The sequence below is a fragment of the Acanthisitta chloris genome, unplaced genomic scaffold (genome assembly GCF_000695815.1).
Source record: "Acanthisitta chloris isolate BGI_N310 unplaced genomic scaffold, ASM69581v1 scaffold575, whole genome shotgun sequence".
NCBI lineage: Eukaryota > Metazoa > Chordata > Aves > Passeriformes > Acanthisittidae > Acanthisitta > Acanthisitta chloris.
Genome location: NW_008671860.1, coordinates 36,216 through 59,782, shown reverse-complemented (window position 1 = coordinate 59,782; position 23,567 = coordinate 36,216). Strand labels below are relative to the sequence as shown.

General features: G+C 36.6%; 1 protein-coding gene across 1 annotated transcript in view; it reads right to left on the bottom strand.

Annotated features, from left to right (window-relative positions):
- The window catches only part of GLRA3 (glycine receptor, alpha 3), a 59,683-nt gene that overhangs the window by 19,939 nt on the left and 16,177 nt on the right, over positions 1–23,567 (bottom strand). Inside the window, exons 3-5 of the mRNA XM_009074252.1 lie at positions 17,526–17,749; positions 14,548–14,630; positions 2,302–2,439 (exon numbers count right to left, since the gene is read on the bottom strand). Of these exons, the coding sequence (XP_009072500.1) occupies positions 2,302–2,439; positions 14,548–14,630; positions 17,526–17,749 (445 nt within the window). The remainder of the gene's footprint in view (positions 1–2,301; positions 2,440–14,547; positions 14,631–17,525; positions 17,750–23,567) is intronic.

Sequence of the window (23,567 nt, the reverse complement as noted above, 5' to 3'; positions counted from 1 at the left end):
TTTCTCTGTTAACAAATGCCTCAACTTTTTATGAGGAAATGAAATGGTCCAATTATTTTTTTCAGTAGAGGCATGAACTTCATCCTTCTTTTCAGGACTGTGAGTTGCACTCACATTTTAGAGCACTGTTTGGCAACAGAAATGCAATACAGAATACAACAGTCTGAGGATTGACCACACTGTCCTTTAGACATATGACAGTAAACTCCTTCTCCCACCTAAACGTGACAGAATTTCAGAGAGATAAGTGCACTTGTCATATTTTGAGAATCATGAGATCTCACATGAAATTGTTAACATCTGTTGCTCCCACTCCTCCACTCATTTTAGGGCCACAGTTAAAAACAGTAGGGGTAAATTGACCCCATACAATCTAGTGTAGTATGCCTAGGTGTAGCACGTGTTCCTATTTTTTCTTGGATGAAAAATAATACCAATTTAAATAGACTTGAAACAAAGGTTGTGAAGAAAACAGTGGTGCCTCAAAAATATTGAAACCATGCGGTTTTAGTCAGAATCAGAAGGCTTAAACTATGACAAGTAAGAGTACAACTCAGCTTTGGATGAGGTATTTGGAAATCACTGGAAATTCTGAAATTTTAAAACATGTTTCCATTCAGTATCAGGTTAAGCACCACAGTAATGTCTTAATTCCTCAGTCAGAGGAGTTATGCAAATGAACTTCAGAAAAATGAGAGGAATAGGCTGCACCATGAATTCTCATATCCCTATACTGTCTACAGAACTGCAATTACAGGGACATGCTAAAATGGTGCAAAAGTGGGAGAGTCCTAAAAAGGAAGAATAAGTTGCCTGTCTATCTCAAAGGAGATAGAGGAAAATAATGAAATAAAATTTTCTTATTTGCTACAAGGATTGTGGTAGAAAGGAAAAAAGGAATAATACATATTTCTATATTATCATTAATAAAGTAACATTTGAATGAAAAACTTACCCTGCTACAGGATATGCATCTTCACTTTTAGAAGGTTTTTATGGATTATCCAGATGTTAGTATGTGTACGGGTGCATGTTAAGTATTTCCAGTTTATTTTAGGGGACACTTTAAATTGTCTTAATATCTCCCTTTAAATGGAGATTATTAGAGAACCTTTCTTAGGGCACCACAGCAGTTCTGCTAACACTCAAACATTGAAAAGCACTCTTCCTTAATTTTGTGTGCAACAGGACATTCCTTATGAACACCACCTATCGAATTGTCTCCTGTCATTTCAGCAGAATCCAAATTAATCATTCTAATCTTAAATTACAAGATATGTTTAATCTAGAATCATACTGGAGAGCAGAAATTAAAAGAGATATGCATTAGAATGAAAGAGATCTAGCATTTTTTTTCTTGAGAAGATATAAACTCTGCATTCTTAGCCTTTGCTAGGTGTTTTTCAAGGATTATTATGCTTGTGAGTGTCCAGTTACTGATCTAAGTTTAGACAATTAAAAATAACCCCCCTATATTATTGTTAATCCCCCCTATTTAAAATAATCCCACAGATGATCTGCTGAACACCTCAGCTCTACAAAGGCTTCAATTCAGATTCATAGAATTGCTATGTTTGGCTTAAAGATCATCTAGTTCCAACACCCTTGCTGTGGGTAGAGGCACCTTTCACTAGACCAGGTTGCTCAGAGCTTCATCCAACCTGCCCTTCAACACTGCCAGGGATGGGGCAATCTCTGGGCAACCTGTCCCAGTGCCTCACCACTCTCACAGTAAAGAATTTCTTCCTAGTATCTAGTATAAACCTACTCTCTTTCAGTTTGAAGTCTTTCCCCACTGTTCTGTCAGTGCATGCATGTCTAGTTTGTCCACCTGGCCATGGCACACTAAGCACGGTTTCAGCTTGTTCACAATGCCCCTTGCTGTATGAACTAGGGCAGGAACAGCTGGCTTGGCAACTCTGTGTCCCTTTTTCCTGACTATTAGACTATTTCCAGGCTATTAGTGCACAGCATATGGACCTTTGGATTTCGGCAGTGCTTCAGATATCACAGTGTATATGCGGCCATGGTACCTGCTGTAAAAATAAAACACCTGACTGAGCTGCTTCTGAATTATTTCAACCACGTATTTTCTTAGGGTAACAGAAATAGTTTGGTCAGTCTTCAGGTAGTTTTCTTTTGTTTTGGTTTGTTTTTGTTTAAGACTGCATTATCCTGCACAATGCATGTTTTAATCAGCTTCTGAGTTCAGTGAGTACATTTTAAAAATACCCCAGATCTCCAAAATAACAGTACATGTTAAATGTCTCTCCAGTTTTAATCACTATTATGCTTTCCCACCTGTATTGTAATGCTTGGTGCAGTAACATAAATCCTTTTCTTCTTTCAACAGAAACTGTGGCAGAGTGAGACCTTCTGCTACTTGAACTGCTCCCTTTTCTTGCCATTCAAAAATGAGATCATTCATTGTATATCCAACTAAGAAAAAAAGAAAAAAGCAAACAAACTCTAAGTCAGCTGCAAACTTTGAAAAGCAAGAACATACCAAACTATAATGTTTTAAGTAAATGTCATAAGAAGGAGATAATACAGAGGTTCTGCTTTTACCTGTTAATCACAAAGTATTATCTGCCATTCTATACTGAACTGAACTAGTAAAAAGGATTCTGTCTTATGAAATTTTAAAAAATCTTAATAGTCAGGTGGTCTATTAATGCAATAAACAAAAGCATCAAAATTAGCTAAGCATCCAATTCTTTTGGGTGCTTGGGAGCTTTTTTACCCTCCCCAACACATGAAGGATAACATAGGCTCTTCACACTCAGATGTCTTCCTCCTTTTACTTGAGGTGAAAGTAAAAAGGATTCTGTCTTATGAAATTTTAAAAAATCTTAATAGTCAGGTGGTCTATTAATGCAATAAACAAAAGCATCAAAATTAGCTAAGCATCCAATTCTTTTGGGTGCTTGGGAGCTTTTTTACCCTCCCCAACACATGAAGGATAACATAGGCTCTTCACACTCAGATGTCTTCCTCCTTTTACTTGAGGTGAAATGGTGGATTGTCAAAGCTATATTTATGGATTTATGTCAATTTGAATTGTTAGGTTCAAATTCTTCAACAATGAATGAAAAATTCTGCAGGAGTGAGGTATGAGTCATATTGAAAAATTGCTTTCCTCTGAAACCAGAGAAAACATGGGAAAGCAATTGATTGTAATCTCATATTAACTGACTGTGACGTATAATACTGAAAAGCATTCAATACTACTATTCAGACTCCTGCACTTATCCATACCTCATGCATGCGCATGTAAGATTAAATATAACAGCAAAAGCTGTGCTAATCAAGGGCCAGACTTTGTACAGGACAAATATTTTTCCTTCTATTTCCCTCTCTCAGATGAATATTTGCATGGGATATCATTGGGAAATGTCTCTAATTCCTCTAAATATGTGATATATTAACTTTCCATTATATCCCCGGCATTTTATTCTAATTTTTTTTATGAATAAATTTTATCTGGTTATGACAGCTGTGGAAAAAATAAAAGAATTCCTATTCTCTTTCAGGTTTCATTAGGAATTTCTCAGAATCTAATAAATATGGACAAAGTGATATTTGAAGACTGAAATTTAAAACTAGATTACTTCCACTGTTGTAATAGACTGAATGACAAGGGTACACTTGTGCTACATATACCAGAAGGAACCAGAAGGGAGCAACTTTTACATCTAAGTTATATAGCCTTCAGCTTCTTTGCAATATTTCCTTTCTGCTTCAGTCCAATGCTAACAAGCTGTAGAGAATAACCTACTGATAACTGGAAATTCTTCTAACCTTTCAGCAACAAATTACTGTTTAAAGTATATTGTGCAGAACCTATAAAAGCAACTGCCCACAAATACTGAAATTTTGATTTCTAGTGAAGAAAATAAGCTCTTTGGTGTATGGGCATAAATTTTACCCCTGTAACATTCAATAACTTCATTACTGTTTGAATGCACCTATAAATGCTATTCAGTCATACATAGTGTGGACCTGAAAGCTGAGATGCACATCTGTTCTGATCTGTGTTGAATGAACCTAGAAGCTAAGAATTAGTGTTTATAAATTTAAAAATGTTTTCAACACTTATTCCTTCTAGATTCTTGATGTTTCTTATGGGGAGTACCTTCATACAAGGTACTCACAGGCACTCATGTTGACTGTTGGTTTGCTTAGGTGTTTTGTTGGGGCTGAATGAATATGCTAAAATGAGACCATATGCTTTTAAATAAGTATTTAATTAAGATCAGACATTACTCAAGTCATTACAAGCATATATCAACTGTGCAAGGAAACATTTATTTTTCTGTCTTATTAATTGTATGATATTCCATAAACACAGTATTAAAATTCACTACTAAATGCCATAAACTAGGTAAAATCAGAAGTATAGCTCTTAGGAAACTTTTCATGAATTTATATGAAAGCAGTAAAACAGATTATGATTTGAAGCTCGTAGATTATGACCAGAAGGGATATTCCTTGAGTAAAACTCATTGAACTGACAAGCAACAACTGCTGTGTCAAAATGTATTTCACTGAATCAGATTCATTCATCTCTAATGCATGCTTTTAGTATTGATTATCTACCCTGCCCACTAATTCTTCTATAATGCAATGCAGTAAAATTAAGAGCAATGCATGCAAAATGCTGATGTAGTAATTAATTTTTATTATGTTTATATTTTAAATTCCAAAATACATCTTTAGTATTCAATACTGAAACTTCACTTTTGTAAGTCAAGGTCATAGTTATAAAGTAATTGTCTCATAAAACACAGGGAATTAATGGAAATGTGAGTTTATGTTATACAAATAAAATTTAAAATAATATAATGTTTCCACTAGATATGTTAAATTCAATCAACTTGGATTAAATTTTAATTAAATTTATGACCCTTTATTAAGTGTGAAATACATGGCCCAGTCAAATGAGTCCACAGAATTAGGGAAATCTAAAATGTTGTAATAGAATCATAGAATCATAGAATCAACTGGTTTGGAAGAGACCTCAAAGATCAGCAAGTCCAACCCTACCCTGGTTACTAGACCAAGACACTAAGTGACAAATCCAGTCTCATCTTGAAAACCACCAGGGATGGTGAATCCACCACCTCCCTGGGCAGCCCATTCCAATGCCTGATTACTACCACCGTAAAAAATCTCTTCCTAATATCTAACCTAAACGTCCCCTGGCAGAGCTTGAGTCTGTGCCCTCTTGTCCTACAGCAAGTTGCCTGGGAGAAGAGACCAACCCCCACCTGACTACATCCTCCTTTCAGGTAGTTGTAGAGGGTGATAAGGTCTCCCCTGAGCTTCCTCTTCTCCAGGCTAAACAACCCCAGCTGCCTCAGCCTCTCCTCACAGCACCTTCACCAGCCTCGTTGCTCTTCTCTGGACCTGCTCCAGCACCTCAATATCCTTCCTGAACTGATGGGGCTCAGAACTGCACACTACTCAAGGTGTGGCCTCACCAACGCTGAGTAGAGGGGCACAATCTCCTCCCTGGTCCTGTAGACCACGCTGTTCCTGATCCAGGCCAGGATGGCATTGGCCTTCTTGGCCACCTGAGCACACTGCTGGCTCATGTTCAGCTTTCTATCTATCCAAACTCCCAGGTCCCTTTCTGCCTGGCTGCTCTCCACTCACTCTGTCCCCAGCCTGGAGCTCTGCATGGGATTGTTATAGCCAAAGTGCAGGTGGCCTTGTTAAACCTCATCCCCTTGGAATCAGCCCATCTCTCCAGCCTATCCAGGTCCCTCTGCAGAGCCCTCCTGCCTTCCAGCAGATCAACACTTCCCTCCAACTTTGTGTCATCTGCAAACTTGCTGATGGTGCACTCAATCCCCTCATCCAAATCATCAACAAAGCTATTAAAGAGAACTGGGCCCAACACTGACCCCTGGGGAACACCACTAGTGAGTGGTCACCAACACTGATTTAGATGAAAAAAATACACTTAGCCATCCAGTGCTGAAAGGTGCTACACAGGAATAAAGATGAAAACAAGTAAATTACTTCACTTTCTGTATATGATTAGTAACTGATTAGTTGAGAAAAGGCAGATGAGAGAAGCGAGTAATGGTACTCTCTTTGTTCTGGTTTTATGCAGCACCAGTCAATCTAACTGATCAAGTTCATGATTAAAGCTGAGTGTTTCTGAGCCACAATTGTAATTAGAATTAATTGATCAGAATGCAGTAGAACCCAAATAGTAAAATTCAATAAGAGATATGCTTCTGTGGTCTCTCAAATTTTGCTTTGATATTCTTGAATAATGGCACCACTAGCAGAAAGGGCTAATTTATTGGATAGGTATATGCAGAAACATTTCAAATTGAGTATCTTACAGAACCATAGAATGGTTTGGCTTGGAAGGGTCTTAAGGTCTTTTTAAGAGGTCATCTAGTTCCCACTGCCATGGGCAGGGACAACTTCCACTAGGAAAGTCCCATCCAACCCAGCCTTGGACATTTTGAGGGCTGGATATCCACAACTTCCCTGGGAAACCCGTTCCAGTGCCTCACCATTCATAGTCTTAGGAACCTTAGGTATCCATTTTAGAAATGAATTTTTCTGACAATGATTGATAAATATGATTTAGTCATATTTATCATTAACCAATAAATACTGGTTCAATCCAATGCATTAAATTATCATGTAATAATCAGAAGGCATGATGATTAAAATAAGGCAAAACATCTTAAACTAGATTCTAGAAATACTAAGCCTGAAGTCCACCTTAGCTTTTTGTTCTTACTCAGCTGCTTGTTACCTGATTAATAAATGTGCATTGTCTTTAAAGCAATTAAAAAAAGATTCATTCAGTAACAGCTCTTGAATCCTGACTTCTTCTTGAGATAAGACTTGAGTGTATGGTCTTGCTTTCATTGTGTTCTGCTTTCCACAGAAAATGTGGCATGTATACCTGAAGGAAGTCCCAGTCTATGTGTCTGGAGGAAAAAACTGTGATTCTGCTTCTAAGCACACTTGCCTTTCACGGGAAACTTTTTCTACATAATGCTTATTCCTATTCTTTGTAAATTCTTGCTGTTCAGTCTTACTATATTATCTCTCTTGCTGCTGCTTTGTGAGCAGAACATATTTATCTTTGACTTACTTGCATTTGCTGCAACCCAATGTGATATTCAGCCTCTCACTAGAACATGAGTTATTTTTTGACTGTGAGGTGGTGTTAGTGACTATCATGAATTGCTACCAGATATTTTAATTACTAGTCTCTGGGAAATACAGTGTCATGTAGGAAAGTCCTAGTCGCTACATTTTTTAGGTGAAAAAACGACAGCCAGTCACTAGTCTAGGTAGTATATGAGGGTGCAGCTCACATTTTATTTGCTGGTGCAAAAGTGATCCTATTATTCTACAGAAATAGCTGAAAGGAATGGAGACTATCACCTAGCATGGTCTGCAGGTCCAGGCCAGCCTAAACTAAATCAGGTGGTTTAGTAAAGACTTCTGTCATCACAATGCAGTGTGCTATGTGTTGGGTTCGCAGGGCATGAATGTCTGAAGGTTGAGAAAGGAAGTAGAGTTGCCCAATTGTGTTTTATGGGACACAAACTAGATGCTGTAGTTGAAGAAGAGTCCAGTTTGCAATGTATTTTTTTTGCCTGGTAACTGTGCCCATGCTTGTTCTGACTTAATTCTGTACAGATATTACAAATCACACAAAATCGAAGTGTCATCACAGGACTAGAAAGGACAGAAACAACCCAACATTGTTATGTTGAACAACAGTGTTCAGAAGTTACAAGACTGGTTAGGTTACATTAACACTCTCTCTATGAACCCAAAGTCTGAGGTCTTGTGCCTCCAAAATGCAAAAGCAGGTGATAAATGGCTGGTAATTATTGACTATCATCCCAGGAGGAGAAGGTTGCCATCTCAGGAAACTCAAGAACCGTGTGAATGTATGGCACTGTAGCCTCTATGCAAACAGTTCCCTTTAAAGAGATGTCATTTTTAGGAGCCTAAAGTAATTTCAGGTAATTAGCTAGTGAAGCATGTACTGGCAGTCTGAGAGCTCTGCCTGAAATGACCATGAAGAACTGGCAAAGTAAGTAGAATTTAGAATTAACTGGCACTGTAGTGGAAAATAATGGGGAAAGTTGGATTTGGCCTGTAGACGTTTTACTTTAGAAAATAATCTGCAACAGCTAGTGATAAGTGTGATAAAATGAAAGTAAAACTCAGTGTGTTCACACTTATGGAAGGAGGAGGTGGAAAAGATGAGACATTGATGAAAAGTGGTTGTCCAGACTTGTGCCTGGAATAGTTCATGCAGAGTTTTGAATATCTGGTCATCAAATAAAGTCAAATTGTAGTGATAGTTTATTTAATGGATCTAATCTAGACAAAACTCTGGCAGATGGTGGGCAAGACAGACATAGTAACTCTAGCCTTTAGACAGCACTGAAAATTGTTTAGCACAAGTGAAAATTTTCAGTATGTTCAAGTACAAGTTTCAGGAAAAAGTTCATGCAGAGTTTTGAATATCTGGTCATCAAATAAAGTCAAATTGTAGTGATAGTTTATTTAATGGATCTAATCTAGACAAAACTCTGGCAGATGGTGGGCAAGACAGACATAGTAACTCTAGCCTTTAGACAGCACTGAAAATTGTTTAGCACAAGTGAAAATTTTCAGTATGTTCAAGTACAAGTTTCAGGAAAAATTGCAGGGAAATATGATCCTGCTCTGCTGAAATACTGCTAAGTAGAAAGGGCAATTACACTGTTGGAAAAGAGAAAACCAAACTTTTTTTCCCTTGATCTGAGTCATCTTTCACAGAAAAACTTATCTTTTCAACAATGGTGTTGACAAGTAGTTATCAACACTTATATGAGGTTCCTGAAAGAAAGAATTAGGTCGTATCTGTGGTTTGCTTTTTTAACACTATTAGTAATCATGAATATAATCTTTTTTATTCATCCAGTTTTGAAAGTACAGGAACAAAGCCTGCCTTAAACAAATAGGGTTCCATTCGACCCACATCAGTCCATATAACTCTATAGAACTTATTGGAACCAAACTATTTATATCAGTTATATATATGCATGCTAGGACTGGGAAGATTTAATTCAGTATCAGTGGTAGGCATATAAGGCCTATTACCTTCTAGGCAATACAGTGAACATCCAACAAGTTTGTCTTGAGGAGTTATTGAAATGTGTGTCACCTCTTCTCCTGCTTGTCCAAGGACTACACCATTACAAAAAACCAAAATTTGTTATTCAAGGCAAGCAATTCCCTTGTACCTTCAGAGACTCCACACCTTTGAAACACCATTGTCTTGGCAATTCCAAGATAACTCCTTTTTTTTTCATCTGCTTACAAAGTCTGATTTGCTAAGATCATTCCTTTTAATCACCCTTAGCATAACATTCCAAGCCATGATGAATAAAATTTTTAATCATACTTGTGATCCAGCTGAATACCAATATATCTTATAAATTTTCTACTCATTCTGTTGTATTACAGGAAGGCTGTGCTTCCCTTGTGTTCAGTAAACAATCAAATGAATGGCATGAAAAAACTGGGCTGAATATCTAGTGGTTTGTACAACTGCAGAATATATTTTGTAGTTTTTAATCTCAGTGATTATCTACATTCCATTCTGGTTTCTTTAATTTTTAGTAAGGTACAGGTCCAAAAGTAACATTGGATTTAGCCAACAAACCAAGCAGTTTGCTAGGTATCCAGCTGAGGCAAGGACTGCAGTCATGTTGACTAGAGTTGCTTCACTGCTCTTCTGTTAGGCATCCCAGCAGTGTGCCTCCAGGATATGCTGCCTGTGCATTACTGTTCCTAAGAGCATGACAGACATTTGAATTGGACCCTAAATTCCAAGGAAGGTATCAGGCAAAGATATGACCAAGCTAACAAATCTGGGTTTGGCTTGAGGTTAGAACAAATTCTTCTAATATACATGGAACACTATAAATATTAGTTTCAGAAATCAGATGTGATTCATTTCAAGGCTACATTTATGCTGGAGCTCCAAGAAAGCAGGATTTTATCCTATGTACTTCTGAGCTGCTTTGCAAAGGGTCTACCCCTTGCACTCTGAGTCATTCTGATGGAATCTCTCCCTTGGGAGTTACAGGTTGATCCTTATTAGCCTGAATTTCAGAGAATAACATTTCAGGCCCAACACTCTAGCATGTCTCTCAAACCCAATATTCCTTGCTGAAGCCTATAGGTTTTTAGCTATCACTTTTATACGAGTTTTTGTGCATTCAGCCACAGTTGTACAGTTACTACAGCCCTTTCATCCTGCATTGGCCAGGAAGTGAATACTACAAGTACCTAGATATTTGTAGATTTGTGTCAGGTCTCATTTCAGACAGGCACAATAGGCTGAGTCACCAATCTGTAGAGCAGAAACCACAGGATGGGTTGACAACTTTTGTGCTATGAAAATGGAAAGGAGAGGAGCAGTTATGGTTTCTACATGTTCTGGCATGGGCAGGTGTTGGCCTAGTGTCCCCATAATTCCTGTCAGATAGAGATCTGAGGTTCCCTAGCAGATAAGAAATACACTCCAGTTCTTTTTCTTATGGTGTCTTTGTGCTGCTGTGAGACAAGAACAGTGTGCACATCATTTTCTGTAATGCATTAGCCTGTGTTGCTGTGGCCTGCCTACACATCTTTCCACTTGTACAATCTCCAATTTAGAGACTGGGGAGGATGAAATTGTGCAACCCATCATCATGTAGTATGGAGTGAATTTTCTTTAAAAATCCAAAAGATGGGAGGATGATTGCTTAGAAGGACTAAAACGTCTCCACAAATCAAAGGGGGGGGAAAAAGGCCATTGTTTAATTTAATAATAAACATCAAAATAGAATCATGAGGTGAGCAGGTGATTTCTACCTTACCTATGTTGCCTTTCATAGTTTATTTTTTTTTGTAACTGAGTTAGTCTTTTCATTATTCTTTGAAAATTCAGGAATATTAAATGTCACATAAAGTTATAAATGTAATGCATGAATAAAGGAATGCTGTGAGGTAAAAGTGAAACTTAAAAAAGAGAGACAACAAGCTCTAGCACATGAAAGAAAAACATTTCTTTCCTGGGAGACAGGCCACAGAAATAAATATGTATCTAGCTGACATTTCTTTGTATCTTATTCAAGCAGACTAAAACTAAAATTATCTCACATGCCTATAGGCTGCCCTGGTGTAAGGCATAGAAAAGTAGAAGGGATTATTTCATATATGCATTTTCATTTGCTTCCTTTCTAAGATACAAAAGCAGCTCATTCTATTTGCTGAGAAATCATTTGATAAAATAAATCCTTTAAAAATAGAAGACATTTCCATTTAAATATTTTTCAGACACTTCATAATATAAGTGAAGTACTTTTACCAGGGGCAAATCCAGCTGCTTAGACTGACCTTGGAAAAAGCGTTACATGAGCCAGCTACAAACGAAAATATCATTTGGGAAGAAAAGCTATACATGAATTTTTCCCTTAGGCCTTTCAATACTGGAACAAGAGTATCAATATTGAAGGAAAATATGCAAAACCTATGATCTGTCTCTTCTAAGTAACTGTCAGTCTTTGCAACCTGATGGTAAGATGAGTAAGAAAAAGATGAGTGATTTATTCTGATTTGCTTAGTGACACATGCAGGAGCAAGGCTTGCAAGATCAGACACAGTTTAAAGAAACTGTCAGATAAATTGTGCTTGTAAATTCATAATTCTACAATGTCCTATCCAACTTAGCACTCAGTGGAAAAAACAGCAATGATCATCGCTTTAAAAAGAAACATCTGGAAGCATCGCTGCTGCTGTTTTGCTCCTGCAAACACTTTGATTTTTATTACACAGCCTGATGATCAGAACATTTACTCAGGACATGAGAGGACAGTGTTCTCAGTTTTGAAACCCTATGTCTTCCACTTCCCCAGACAGGGCATTAATCAGTAGGGTTAGTGCTTTGATCCCTCTATTTACATTGTCTCGCTGTGCACCAAAAAATGCAAGCCAGACAGCCACAGGAGAGTGACACTGTGGCCTAGAAATTAGAGCTGCTCGGATGGATTCAGGCTTTCAGGGTTATGTCAGTTCTTACCTCAGGAGATTTGATGTGAAGCTTGGGAAAATGCCAAATGCACCCATCCTCCTTTTTTTCTTCTATAATTTTAAAGAGAACTGGATGCCTTTTCTTAGGCAGAAACTCTGGAATTTGAAAGTTTCTGCTCACCCTTTTCTAAGTTGTGGAAACTGGTCAAAGTTCAGACTCATCCAAACTACTTTTTTTTTTTTTTACCTAGTTAATCTCCTGCCCAACATGTAGATATCTTTTCTAACACCGCCAAGTTATTTCCTTTCCTGTGCTTCTTGTACAGAGAAACAGGTGAATCCCTGTTCTTGAAGGTCTAGGATCTTGGAAATTACATCACTGTACCTGTCTTCTTTGAATCTTGCCCAAAATCATTGCAGGGAAGTGCTGCCTTGTTATTGTAAACCCGACTGGTTATTCTGCTATCAGCATGTAGCTCTAGCATAGCCAGAGCTCCCACATGCTGCAAAGTTTTCTGCCTCGGGCCAGCTTCTTTGCCCATAGTCTCTGTTTTTCAAAGTCTGGAGTTACAGGTAAAATAGAAAGAGACAAGGCAATATGGGGAAAGCTTTATTACTTGTAACTTCTTTATGAAATCAAATTTGATCTTTCTCTGTAATAGAAAACTTTGAGGCACCCAATTGCATGTTTCGTTCAATTCTTCTTTTGAAGAGAGCTTTGCCTCTTTCTACTATGTGAATATGCAGCCAGGAATTTACTCCCACTGAATTGAATGATTAAAACAAGACTTGAGTGAAAAATGTCCTGCTGGAAAATACAGGAGAATGTCTACAGTGCTATTCAACTAAGTGTTGGTTCCCTATGGTGCAGTTTGTGGGAACTGTGGGCTCCCACAAGGCTTTTAAAAAGCAAAACAGATGCCTGTTTGTTCAAGAATGCTCAGTTGTTTGACCTATCCTCACAATGGCTGAAAGAGAGGAAAAATGCACCTGAGCTTTATGAAGGTGTTAAAGCAAAAAATTCATAACTTTTTAACATGTATTTTAAATTATACCTTTTGCTTGTTCAAACACTATGATACTTCCTCTCTGAAGCACAATTATATATAGTGAATACACCTTCCATCTGTATGTACTCTGATACAATTGCCTCATATTAACCTTTAGTTTAGTCGCATCAATTATACGAGTGATATAGGTTATTAGTAGGATCATCTACTTGGCTTAACTGTGGAGTTTTGCTTAAATCCTGGAAATATAATGTTGTCTTAAATTCCTTGACAATTGCAGCAAATAATGATCTCTCCATTTTAGTCAAGAAAATTTCTGCTTTCAGATTCAGCCATTGCCTGCTTCATAATGTTACCATCTGTCCACTGTAATCAAAGATAGGTCTGGCTTTTATACTTACCCAGCAATTTTTTATAAAAGCATACCACTATACATACAATAAACAGTTCTGACATACTGACTGACAGATAATTACCTCCCCCTTCTCTCAGAGGCTACTTTGTTCCAGTAAAAGAAAAAAAACCAAGAAATACTTTAATCAAATTATGGGTGTTGTGTTTCTGATCTATAAGATATTTCAAATAATCCAATATGTTCATTCTGAATGCAGAGTTTTTAAAAATATTTTACTCATTGATTCTAAAACTCTAAATCTAGATCTGACTTTTAAGATGGTTACTTCTTAATCTGCTTTTTTACTGTCATTAATTTTCACAAACTTCAGGTTGCTGGAATCTTTCAAAGAATGCTTCACTTTATTTTTGTTCTTCACATCATCAGGAGGATTTTTCTGCTAGAACTCTCTTTCAAAGTCCTCTCATTTTAAGGGAAAAGACAATTCCCAAATACTTCATCTCACAAGGAAAATGAGAATTTAATGCATATCTGTGCCTTCCTCTTCATAATCCTCTGTTAGCTCAGATTGTAACATCAGACCGAACAGCTATTTGTCCTTTTGTGAGTGTTTGTATATGCCTTGAAATGACATAGCTGCTTTACACTTTCCAACTTCTTTTATGTTGTAAGCAAGATATCAAGGGAGATGATAAGTACAATATAAGATAGGCGAGCAAATGCTAATTTTATTCCACGTAAAATCAAATAAATTGCTTCCTTGAGTTATTCTCATGTTTCCTTCATGCTCTCTCATATTATTCTCCCCCTGTATGTGTGAACACAGGGAAGATTTACAGTGAATCCCCATATGCAGAAATTTTGTAATAAAGATAAACTGGCATTGGATACTTAAGTTTAGCAATAGCTTCAGACTTAGTCAAAACTGTTGATTTTCAGTATAAGGATGAAAGAATCTCTTCCTCTGAAAATCATGTATATTGCACAGATTTCTTTCATAAAATAGAGGATTAATTTTGAAAATTCTTCTTGTACCACTACAAGGGGTTTTCTACCTCCTGTATAGCTGTTGTAATCCCTGCAATAGTATTTATAGGATAATATGTTACACAAACTTACAGCTTTCCAGCTGCATTATACATGTTTGAACATCCATTGGAAAATTTTTGAGATCCATCGGACAGGACAGTATTAAAGTCAATCTGAAAGAACACAAAAAATATTAAAAATATGCCACAAAAATGCCATAGAACTGTGCAGGAAGAACGCATGAATACATTGTAAATAATTAAAAACAGAATACATGTTTTCATTAGAAAGCTCTCAAAAAGGATGTATATTAGCTAAGCCCATTTAACTCACTCAGCCCACTATGAAAACATGGAAAAAATTATAACAGACTTTCACAAAACCAGATTTTTCAGTAGGGCTGCCTAACTTTATGAGAAGTCTATAGAATGCAGCAACAGTGTGCCTTTTTTTGCCATGGCAGAATTATTGTACTCTTTCGGTATTTCACATCCTTGAAATAAAATTTGCCCAAATTTGCGAGAATGTCATAACATATGTCACCTGTGTTATTATCCTAAAATAAGGTGCTTAAACTATCAACACAAAGGTTTAAGATAACATTTTATGATATTGATGGTAGTCTGAAATATGTCTGTAATTTTGAACTGCAGCTGTGGTTCACATGATTCTTGATGCTTCCTGTGAAATACTTTGCAACTTATTGGCAAAAGAAGCATTTTCACATTTTGTATAAATACAATAATTTTCTTCAGAGTGATGCTCCTCAGAAGAATGAGAAAGAAGAATATAAGAGGTAAAGGCACATGTTTTCCCTCACTGGCTGTGTTTGTCAATCAGGGTCATAACTGTACCTTCATTAATCAGTTCAGTTGACAGAATGTTCTACAAAAGCCTGAAGGGCTTGAGTTCAATCCCTTACACATAAGGCTTTTCTGGCATGGCAGAAATCCCCCTCTCTTAAATCCATTCCCCTGTTTTCGGCATTGGGGCTAACAGGAAGTGGGCATTAGGTGGCAAGTATGGCTGTATATTTCTTTTACCTTATTTTTTTTGGATGACCAAACCTTCTTGATTCAATGTCTCTATAACTTCTGTTTAGTCTGCCAGAGACAGAGCTGCAAGGGGAGAGTCTGAGGAGAGAACTCAGACCCAGGACCTATTCCCACTCTATTAAAATACTTTCAAATGCAAAATCTGACTAATATGCTGGTAATACAGCAAGTCATTTTAGAGAAGAGGCACCTGGACTTCACTTTGTGCTTCAGCAAATATTTTAGTACTTTATATTAAGTATTCATTGAAGCAGGAACTGGAACCTTCCATTATTTTCTTGTTCAAATTGTTCCAATGTACTTAGTGGAGGAGGAGACATTAGTGAACGAAAGAAAAAAGACCAATTTTTTTCTTTTTTTTCTTAAAAATATCAGCATGTTAGCAATTAGCATGTCTCCTCTCATCAAAATTTTAACTGACTCGAATGCACATGACAACTAAAACAGATTTCAAGTATAAGATTTTAAATCTGTTTCAGAAATTGCAATAGTTCTTAGTTAAATCACGACAATATAAATTTTCCGGATTCATAAGAAACATAAGAGCTATCTGGTATCTGCTTTCACCAATCAATGTTTGCTTTTACAATTTAATATTATAGTATTTCTCATGTTTGGGATTTTTACCCCATTTCATGTGACCACAAACTTGGTCTGAATTCTACTGAAGTTGCAATTCAGACTTGCTTCGGTTGAGTGGTGGTGTCTATGTTCTGTGTTGTACTTATCTGGAGGCAGTAGGGCAAGGGGGAGGAGTTATTTGGTTAGAATGGAAAAACTGCCAGCGCCGATTGGGATGACCCAGACAGTCTGGAGATAACTGATTTAGATCTAGAGTCATAGAATCAGCCAGGCTGGCTGGAAGAGATCTCAAAGATCATCGAGTCCAACCCTACCTATCTACTTTCTACTTGAATCCAGAGAAGGAATCCTTTCAACTTGCTTTCCATCTGTTTCCACTGACAGGATACATGTTGTGACACTGAAGATTGATCATGCTTCCAGAGTGGCAGACTGAACTCCTTTTGGATATGAAATTCTCATAGTAATTTTAATCCAACTCTTTCTCCCTGTGTAAGCTTGAGAAAGTGCTGCCCACTTGCAGTGGAAGGAGGGAGGGAGGAAGAAGCCTCTCTTGCCACTGATACACCCACGCAAGTCAAAAACGTTTTCTTTTTCTCTTGTATGCACACTGTTTTACAGATTCCTGATGTCTCTTCAAATAGTCTAATTAGTCACTAATTCAGTGTCATAAAAGTATGCACAGCTAAACACTAAGTGGACAATAGTATGCCTATTTTGAAAAGTGTAACATTTTGTACAAGTGGTTCCCTGTTTCAATACCAAATCTGTATCATATCTAATGGGGCATTAGCATACTTATATACGAAGAGTTTCTCAGTACAATTGGTTTTTGAAGACAGTGGTAAAATGCCGACTGATGCCTGTATTAATATAGGCAAAGTGGTGAGAAAAGAAGGACAACTATATTTTGTCAATACTTAATGATTGCTGCTTACAGCTTCTTAAACCTTTTCAAAAGTTTACTTTCCACTTTTCCATCCACCTCCAGCAGCAAGTGACTATTCTTTAAATGTCATAATTCCTCAAACAGGTCATGTTTCCATGGTGAAGTGCAACTGCAATAACCAAAAAGGCGAAAAAAAATAACATTTGATTGTCATGACATTGGAGGCTACAGAATCTCATACACAGGCCAGCTCAGATTATAATACTCCAGGACTGTTTGCTCTCTGCAGTGTCTTAGCTCCTGAAGACTCAGTACCTATACTTTAAAATGGGAAAGATCCTTTCCTTGTTATTTTTTACTATGTGCCTGCCTAATAAGGGATCATTTTCTATTTTAGTATAATGAACAGTAATGTTGACAAAGTTCTGTATTGAAAAGTCACAGCTGACAGTGATATTTCTGCATGACTAGCTAGTCTTTTAGCAATACTTATGTATACTTTTCAGCTTCTATCTGAAAAAATCATTTGATTAGAGACTCACCTGATGGAATAAAGTACATTTCCGTTTTTGAAAATTCGCAACAACTTATTATCTGTTGTAACTTCATGAAAGTTGGCACCTTTTTCATTAGCAAAGAACAAATCAGGTTTCCAAATTGAATCCAGCATGGATGGATCTAAATCTAAAGAGTCATCTGGATATTCACTGTATGCGAGACGTGGATCATTCCAATTCTGACGGAGAAAGATGTTCACTCGGTAATCCTGAATGAAAGAGAAAACAAGCAAAGCTTTATCAAGCATAGGGATTTAGCTTTTATTTTATTTCTTAGCTGTGTAATCCCATGTCCATCTGTGGATGACAAAAGAATTACTTAGCCGAATGCCAGAATGATACCTAGTTGTATTAGAGGGGACACAATGGATAAGAATAAAGATGCATTTCAGAGCAGCTGAATAAATCCCAAGCTAAGGAAATCTGACGTACAGTTCATATAATTCCATAAAACTCTACTCCCACCACAACTTTGTCTTGAAATCAAAATGAGAAGCATAAAAAGAGTTTTATGGAGTCTCCTTTCTCTGTCCAGATCCTGGCAGGGACATTCCCGCTTCTCTCTCTTTGCCAGTGGGAATCTATCCCACTGGAAGGGTAGTTAAAATAGTTTCTTTTTTCTTTCTCTAATGCTTACATATTTTAGACCCACCCCTTCAGTTCCCTATTGAAAACTGTGTGAGCAGCAACTTGCCATACAGCAGTCTGAGGAGGACACATGCTCCTCCTCTGTTTAAATATGGTGGAGATCACATAAGTCCTTATGATAAATTATCTTAGGTACAAGTAGAGTCACCTTAATTCCTACAGACAGTCCTGTCTTAATCAAGGGTGCTTTCATAGAAAAGATGAGTGAAGCGCTTCAAACCTCTGGAATTCAGTTTGGAGCTGTATATACTTTCTGTCAGAGACATTGTTGTATTTATGGCTGCATATTTTCTTAAAACTTTACCTCTCTGAAAAAGGAAAACATTTGTTTTTAAACAAAAGGGAATACTGGCATCTCATTACATTGCATCAAGAACTGAGACACGTGAGACACTGAGCATAAGCACATAGGTACTTTTATTGCCCATAGTATGAACAGTCAGGGGGTGAGCTTTCTTAGAGGTTCAAGATACTGTTCATCTGCTTCATACAGCTCAATAAGATAAAAATTAGAGGTCAGGTTAATTGCTCTTTGCTGTCTATGCCAAGGCTGAGGTCATTATGGACTCCAGTACTAACACTTTGATTAGCAATTTCCAGCACACAGTGAAATCTGAACACTTAAAAAGCATTTTGATTTCTACTTCCTAATACTTGTATAGATAGAGCTAGATTACCATAACATACAGAACATAGCTTTATGAAAACTTTTGCAAAAATCCTCAAGATATTAATTACTTAACTCTCACTGTTTCTTTAATGCATTTTTAATACACACTGTATGTGGAATCCTAGATCCGAGACAGATTTCAAAATATGCTCCTCTTCTGAACACTGAATATCACCTGCTCTCATAATTTTTGAATGCTGTTATTTGAACCAAGTCAACAAATTTTTGTGCATAAATTCCAGAATTCTATCTGTTGCCATTCCAAATACTATGATAATTTTGCTTAATGCAGTCAAATGATTCTTCATTTATTCTAAATCATTGTAAAATTTGCACATAGAAATTTTACAGAGTTTTCAAGAACACTGTTAAGAGTAAATGTAAGTCACTATAGGAAATATTGCTCTTGTGGATATTTTTATTGAATATGTTAACTGTGGCACTTTTTTTAATGAAAGCTCATTCTCACTGCTGTACATGAAAAGCTACTATGTTACAAGACACTAATAGTTTTAATTTTTACTTGTGAGATCTGCTAAAGTTACTATCTCAGTCTCTGAAAAACATGCAACTTGACATGCTTTTGATTGCTGCCTTGATTGGTAAAATTAGGATGCCTTGTGGCATAGCAGTACTTTGTGATAATAACACCTTTCAATCTGAAATTTATTCACTGGTCTTAAGCACTATAGCTGCACTTTAGGTAACTTAGTTGCTTTGGGCAAATTGATGGAGTTTCCTTAGTTTTCCTTTACATATCTGAAAATGTCAGACCGGACCAAAACCTATTCAGCTAATGATTTCAACATGCCTTTGATGATATTTCCCTAGAATAGAAACTCAAATATTTAAATTTAAGTAAGCCCATCAAATTGGAAAGTTATTTTACGTGCAGGTTACTGATGTCATCGCAAAATCAAAGTAGGAGAAAATCGTTGAAATTCACATTGACATTTAAGAAATTCAAATACAGTTTATGTAATCTGGAGGACTCCTCATGCTTAATAGTTGGAATTCCATTATTAATGAGATCATTCATTGAGAGGCCTCATCTGTAGTTACAGATGTTTAAAGAAAGAATATGTTGAAGAAGGTGCAGAAAAGGATGATACAGGACTGGACAGGACAGCCAGTTCTGTGTGAGTAGATAGGAAAAGTTTGGTTTCTTTAAACTGATAATGCAAAGGACTTGTATTAAGTCTTAACTGATGACTTGAATGCCATCTGTAAATACATCAAAGAGTAAATACTAGAGGGAGAAAACATTTTAAATATATGGTCTAGAATATACTTAATCATCAGTAAATTTAGGCTGAACTGAAATGGTTCATCCTTTTGCCTATCATGCTAATAAACACTGGTGATCTTTTCACTGACATTATTTATTATAGCAAATAATGGGACTCTATTTTTTACTAGATTTTTTGCACTATTACAGGTCTGAACTGCAGCAAGGATAGTGCATATATCTATGCTTTTTGCAGTTCAATTAATGAATGAAAAACAATTGCAACAAGCTCCATTCTCCACCATTAACTGTAACTCATTAATCTGTCAGAGATTTATCATATCAGCTAAAGAGAAATTAACTGTGATTTAAATCAATCGCTGCGTATTTAACTTTAATTGACACATCAAATCTGTGTCAGAGTACCAAGATTTGACTAATGCCAAACATCCCTGAGAACGTGCTCTTCTGCGCTGAATAGCTGTAGGGCATTCATTACAAGAAGCAATGAAGATATGCTGTTGATTATGATAAAGAGTTTGTCTGACACAGAGAATCCTTCCTGGTGATCTGTTGTTGGATATTTCCATAAGTGGAATCTCTCTTTTCAGAGACTGATTTTGGCAGTGGGTAAAGGTAAGGATGACCTTATTGTTCTGACACTGGAATTACAGAATCCATACAGAAGCTGTGAGCAATTGCAGTACTGCACCACTCCCTCAGTTAGAGTAAGTTTGTGAATTTTCCACACGATTCTTCCCTCTGAAAGCAATGTCTTCATCAATGTGCCTTAGGAGAAAGCCCTCTCCTTGCAATTTTTTTCTTTCTAATCCTGTGACTCCTACAATTTTTGCTGTATAAGGGAAAGTATTGCTTTACACAAAGACATGGCAAAATTTTCTGTCTAGTCCTGCCTCAAGTTAGTTGACTAAGCACTTCGTTGGTGATTAGGATCTCTAGATTGCAGCCCTTGAAGGCTGAGGATGAGCAATAAGGCCTGTTCGGTTCCTGGAGAAAAGCTCTAATCCTAGACTAGTTTGAAAATGGTGGGTGCTCCTACTCACTCCATTAAGTAGGACAGGCCAGATGGTTTGGGGATTTGGGTGAGGGCTAACTTGCCTCTGATCTCAGAAAGCTTTAGGAAATTATTTGAGCTATTCAGAAAAGAATGTTGATGGATTTGGATGAACAGCTCCTCTGAGGAGCAGATTTTAAGGTCTGCATTAATATTTTTAATCTTTATTTTGTTGTTTTTCTGTTCATTTGGGGGTTTCTTGTTTCATTTTGTTTGTTTTTCATACATTTCTGAACTAATAGATATCCAGGTGAGTGTCCTGTAAATAGTTTTACTCATATTGAGGTCAACAGAACTAGAACTTATCTAGCAAAGAACTAGTTAAAACTAGCACTTCAAAATTACTACCTGTAATATCATACCTCTCATCTTCCCTTACAAAATCAAAATTCAGAGTTCAGCAAATAAATTTATACACTACTTGTGCACCAAGTGATCTTCCTACATGTGTCATCTGCTTTCATAACCTTGGATTTGGAAATATTATGGCTTCTGTTAACATTCTGCCTGGGACAGATGAATGCTGCTCATTTTCTTCTGTGCTGAGTATCTCATTTGCCATCATTTAGAATGATTTGGAGGATAACATCTGTTCTGTCACTACGTCAGTTCAGTCTTTGCCTTACTGAAAGTATTGGGTCACTTACAGGATGTTTATTAGTACAGAGTTATCAGTCTAAAAAAGGAACAATATAGTCAGTAGTTTCTGTGAGGATTCCTTTTTACCTTCTCACTCCTTTGTCTTTATTACGAAACATTCAAAATCAGTTGAACTCAACAATGTGCTACAATATCTACTTATTTTCCATAGGTTTTATGATGGAAACAAAAATGTAATGGACAGGTTTATTTTAGTGTTATTTTTCTGGTTTAAAATCAGTAGGATTTTAGTTTTGGTACTCACAAATAATCATCAAAAGTAAAGGTAGTTAATATCTAAGATGTATATTCATTAAAAAATTAATTAAGCATAGTACCGACATAATGTATAATGTTTGTCACAGTTCCTACTGCATGTCCTAGAATATTTAGTAATTGAAGACTGAACATACTACTTCCATTTTTAATGGAAATTGTGTATTCCCTACTCCTAATGCATTACACTAAAATGACATTTTGCAACTTGTTCAGTGTAATTTCTTTTTTTTTTAAGCTCTGGCTAAGGGATTTTTAAAATGTTTGCACTTTCAAGCAGTAGTATAAGGGACTAGATGAAAATAGACATGACAATTACATGAACAAACAACATGCACTAAGCCTCTGTCTTCATTGGTCCTTGCCATGTTCTCAGTTGGCATAAGAATCTGGGTTTTTTTTCTGCAAACAAATGATGTATTCCCAAAGATATTTTTGCTCTAACAGCAGAAGGTACTTCTTGCTTATTGAAAAGTTAAGTGTTTCTGATAATATTAATTTATTCACATGAATTTTTTGGCGCTAGATACTCCATGTTGTTATTAATGAATTTTATATGTTACCATTTAGAATATGGCTAGTTTCAATTAGTGACTGAATGCGCTAATACAAAAATCTTTACTCAAAACATGTATATGAAATCGTCCTCTATTTCACCTCCTCAGGGAAACATAACCAAATTAGATAAAATTAAAATTTGAGAGTTCCATATTAATTTTCCCTGTAGCCTTCCTTGTGTTGATAGGTAAATATGACATTGTCTAGAATAGAGTAAATAAGGTAAAATAAAAGGTAAAGCTGAACTAGATCAAGACCAGAAGCAGGGCCTGCTAGCTCCTGCAGTTTAAACATCTGCTAAAATGGTCTATGGGAGGAAATATATCTCCGACTTTAAACTTGATCAGATATGAGTTCTCTTTAAATTTATTGATATGCATTAAATGCACCATGAAGTCCATCAGGAAAATCATGTTTTTCTACAGGTTTTACAGTGATGCCATGGCAACCTTAAAATTTAATGTGGATGTGAACTGTACCAGTACTGAGGAGAAAGGGAACAATTTGTTTGCCTACACAAAGACATCATCTAGTGACATTTGAAAAGCCTCAAGATATTCTGCTTTTGGCTGCTGGTTTGAAAACAAGCACATCTTCTGCAATCCTGTGATATGTCTAGCAGCCTAGATAACCCAGGGACTCTTAGGGGTATTTAAGGCCACACTAAATGCACTCAGGAAACTAAATAAAACTTGAATAGACACAAACTCCATTCAGCATCCATTTGCCAACCTGTTTGTTTCATGAAGAAACTAACCTTGTGAATCAGTGCACGTGGGTCTAGCTAAGTAGCAAGAGAGAAAGAAGAAATGTCAAGTTCGTGGGCTTCCACTAGGTGCATGAGGAAAGGGATGGAAAAGCCAACCCTAACCTTATGTTGATAGATCTTAAATACTGTGGTTTCTATTACTACAGTAATACCAGAACAGTAGT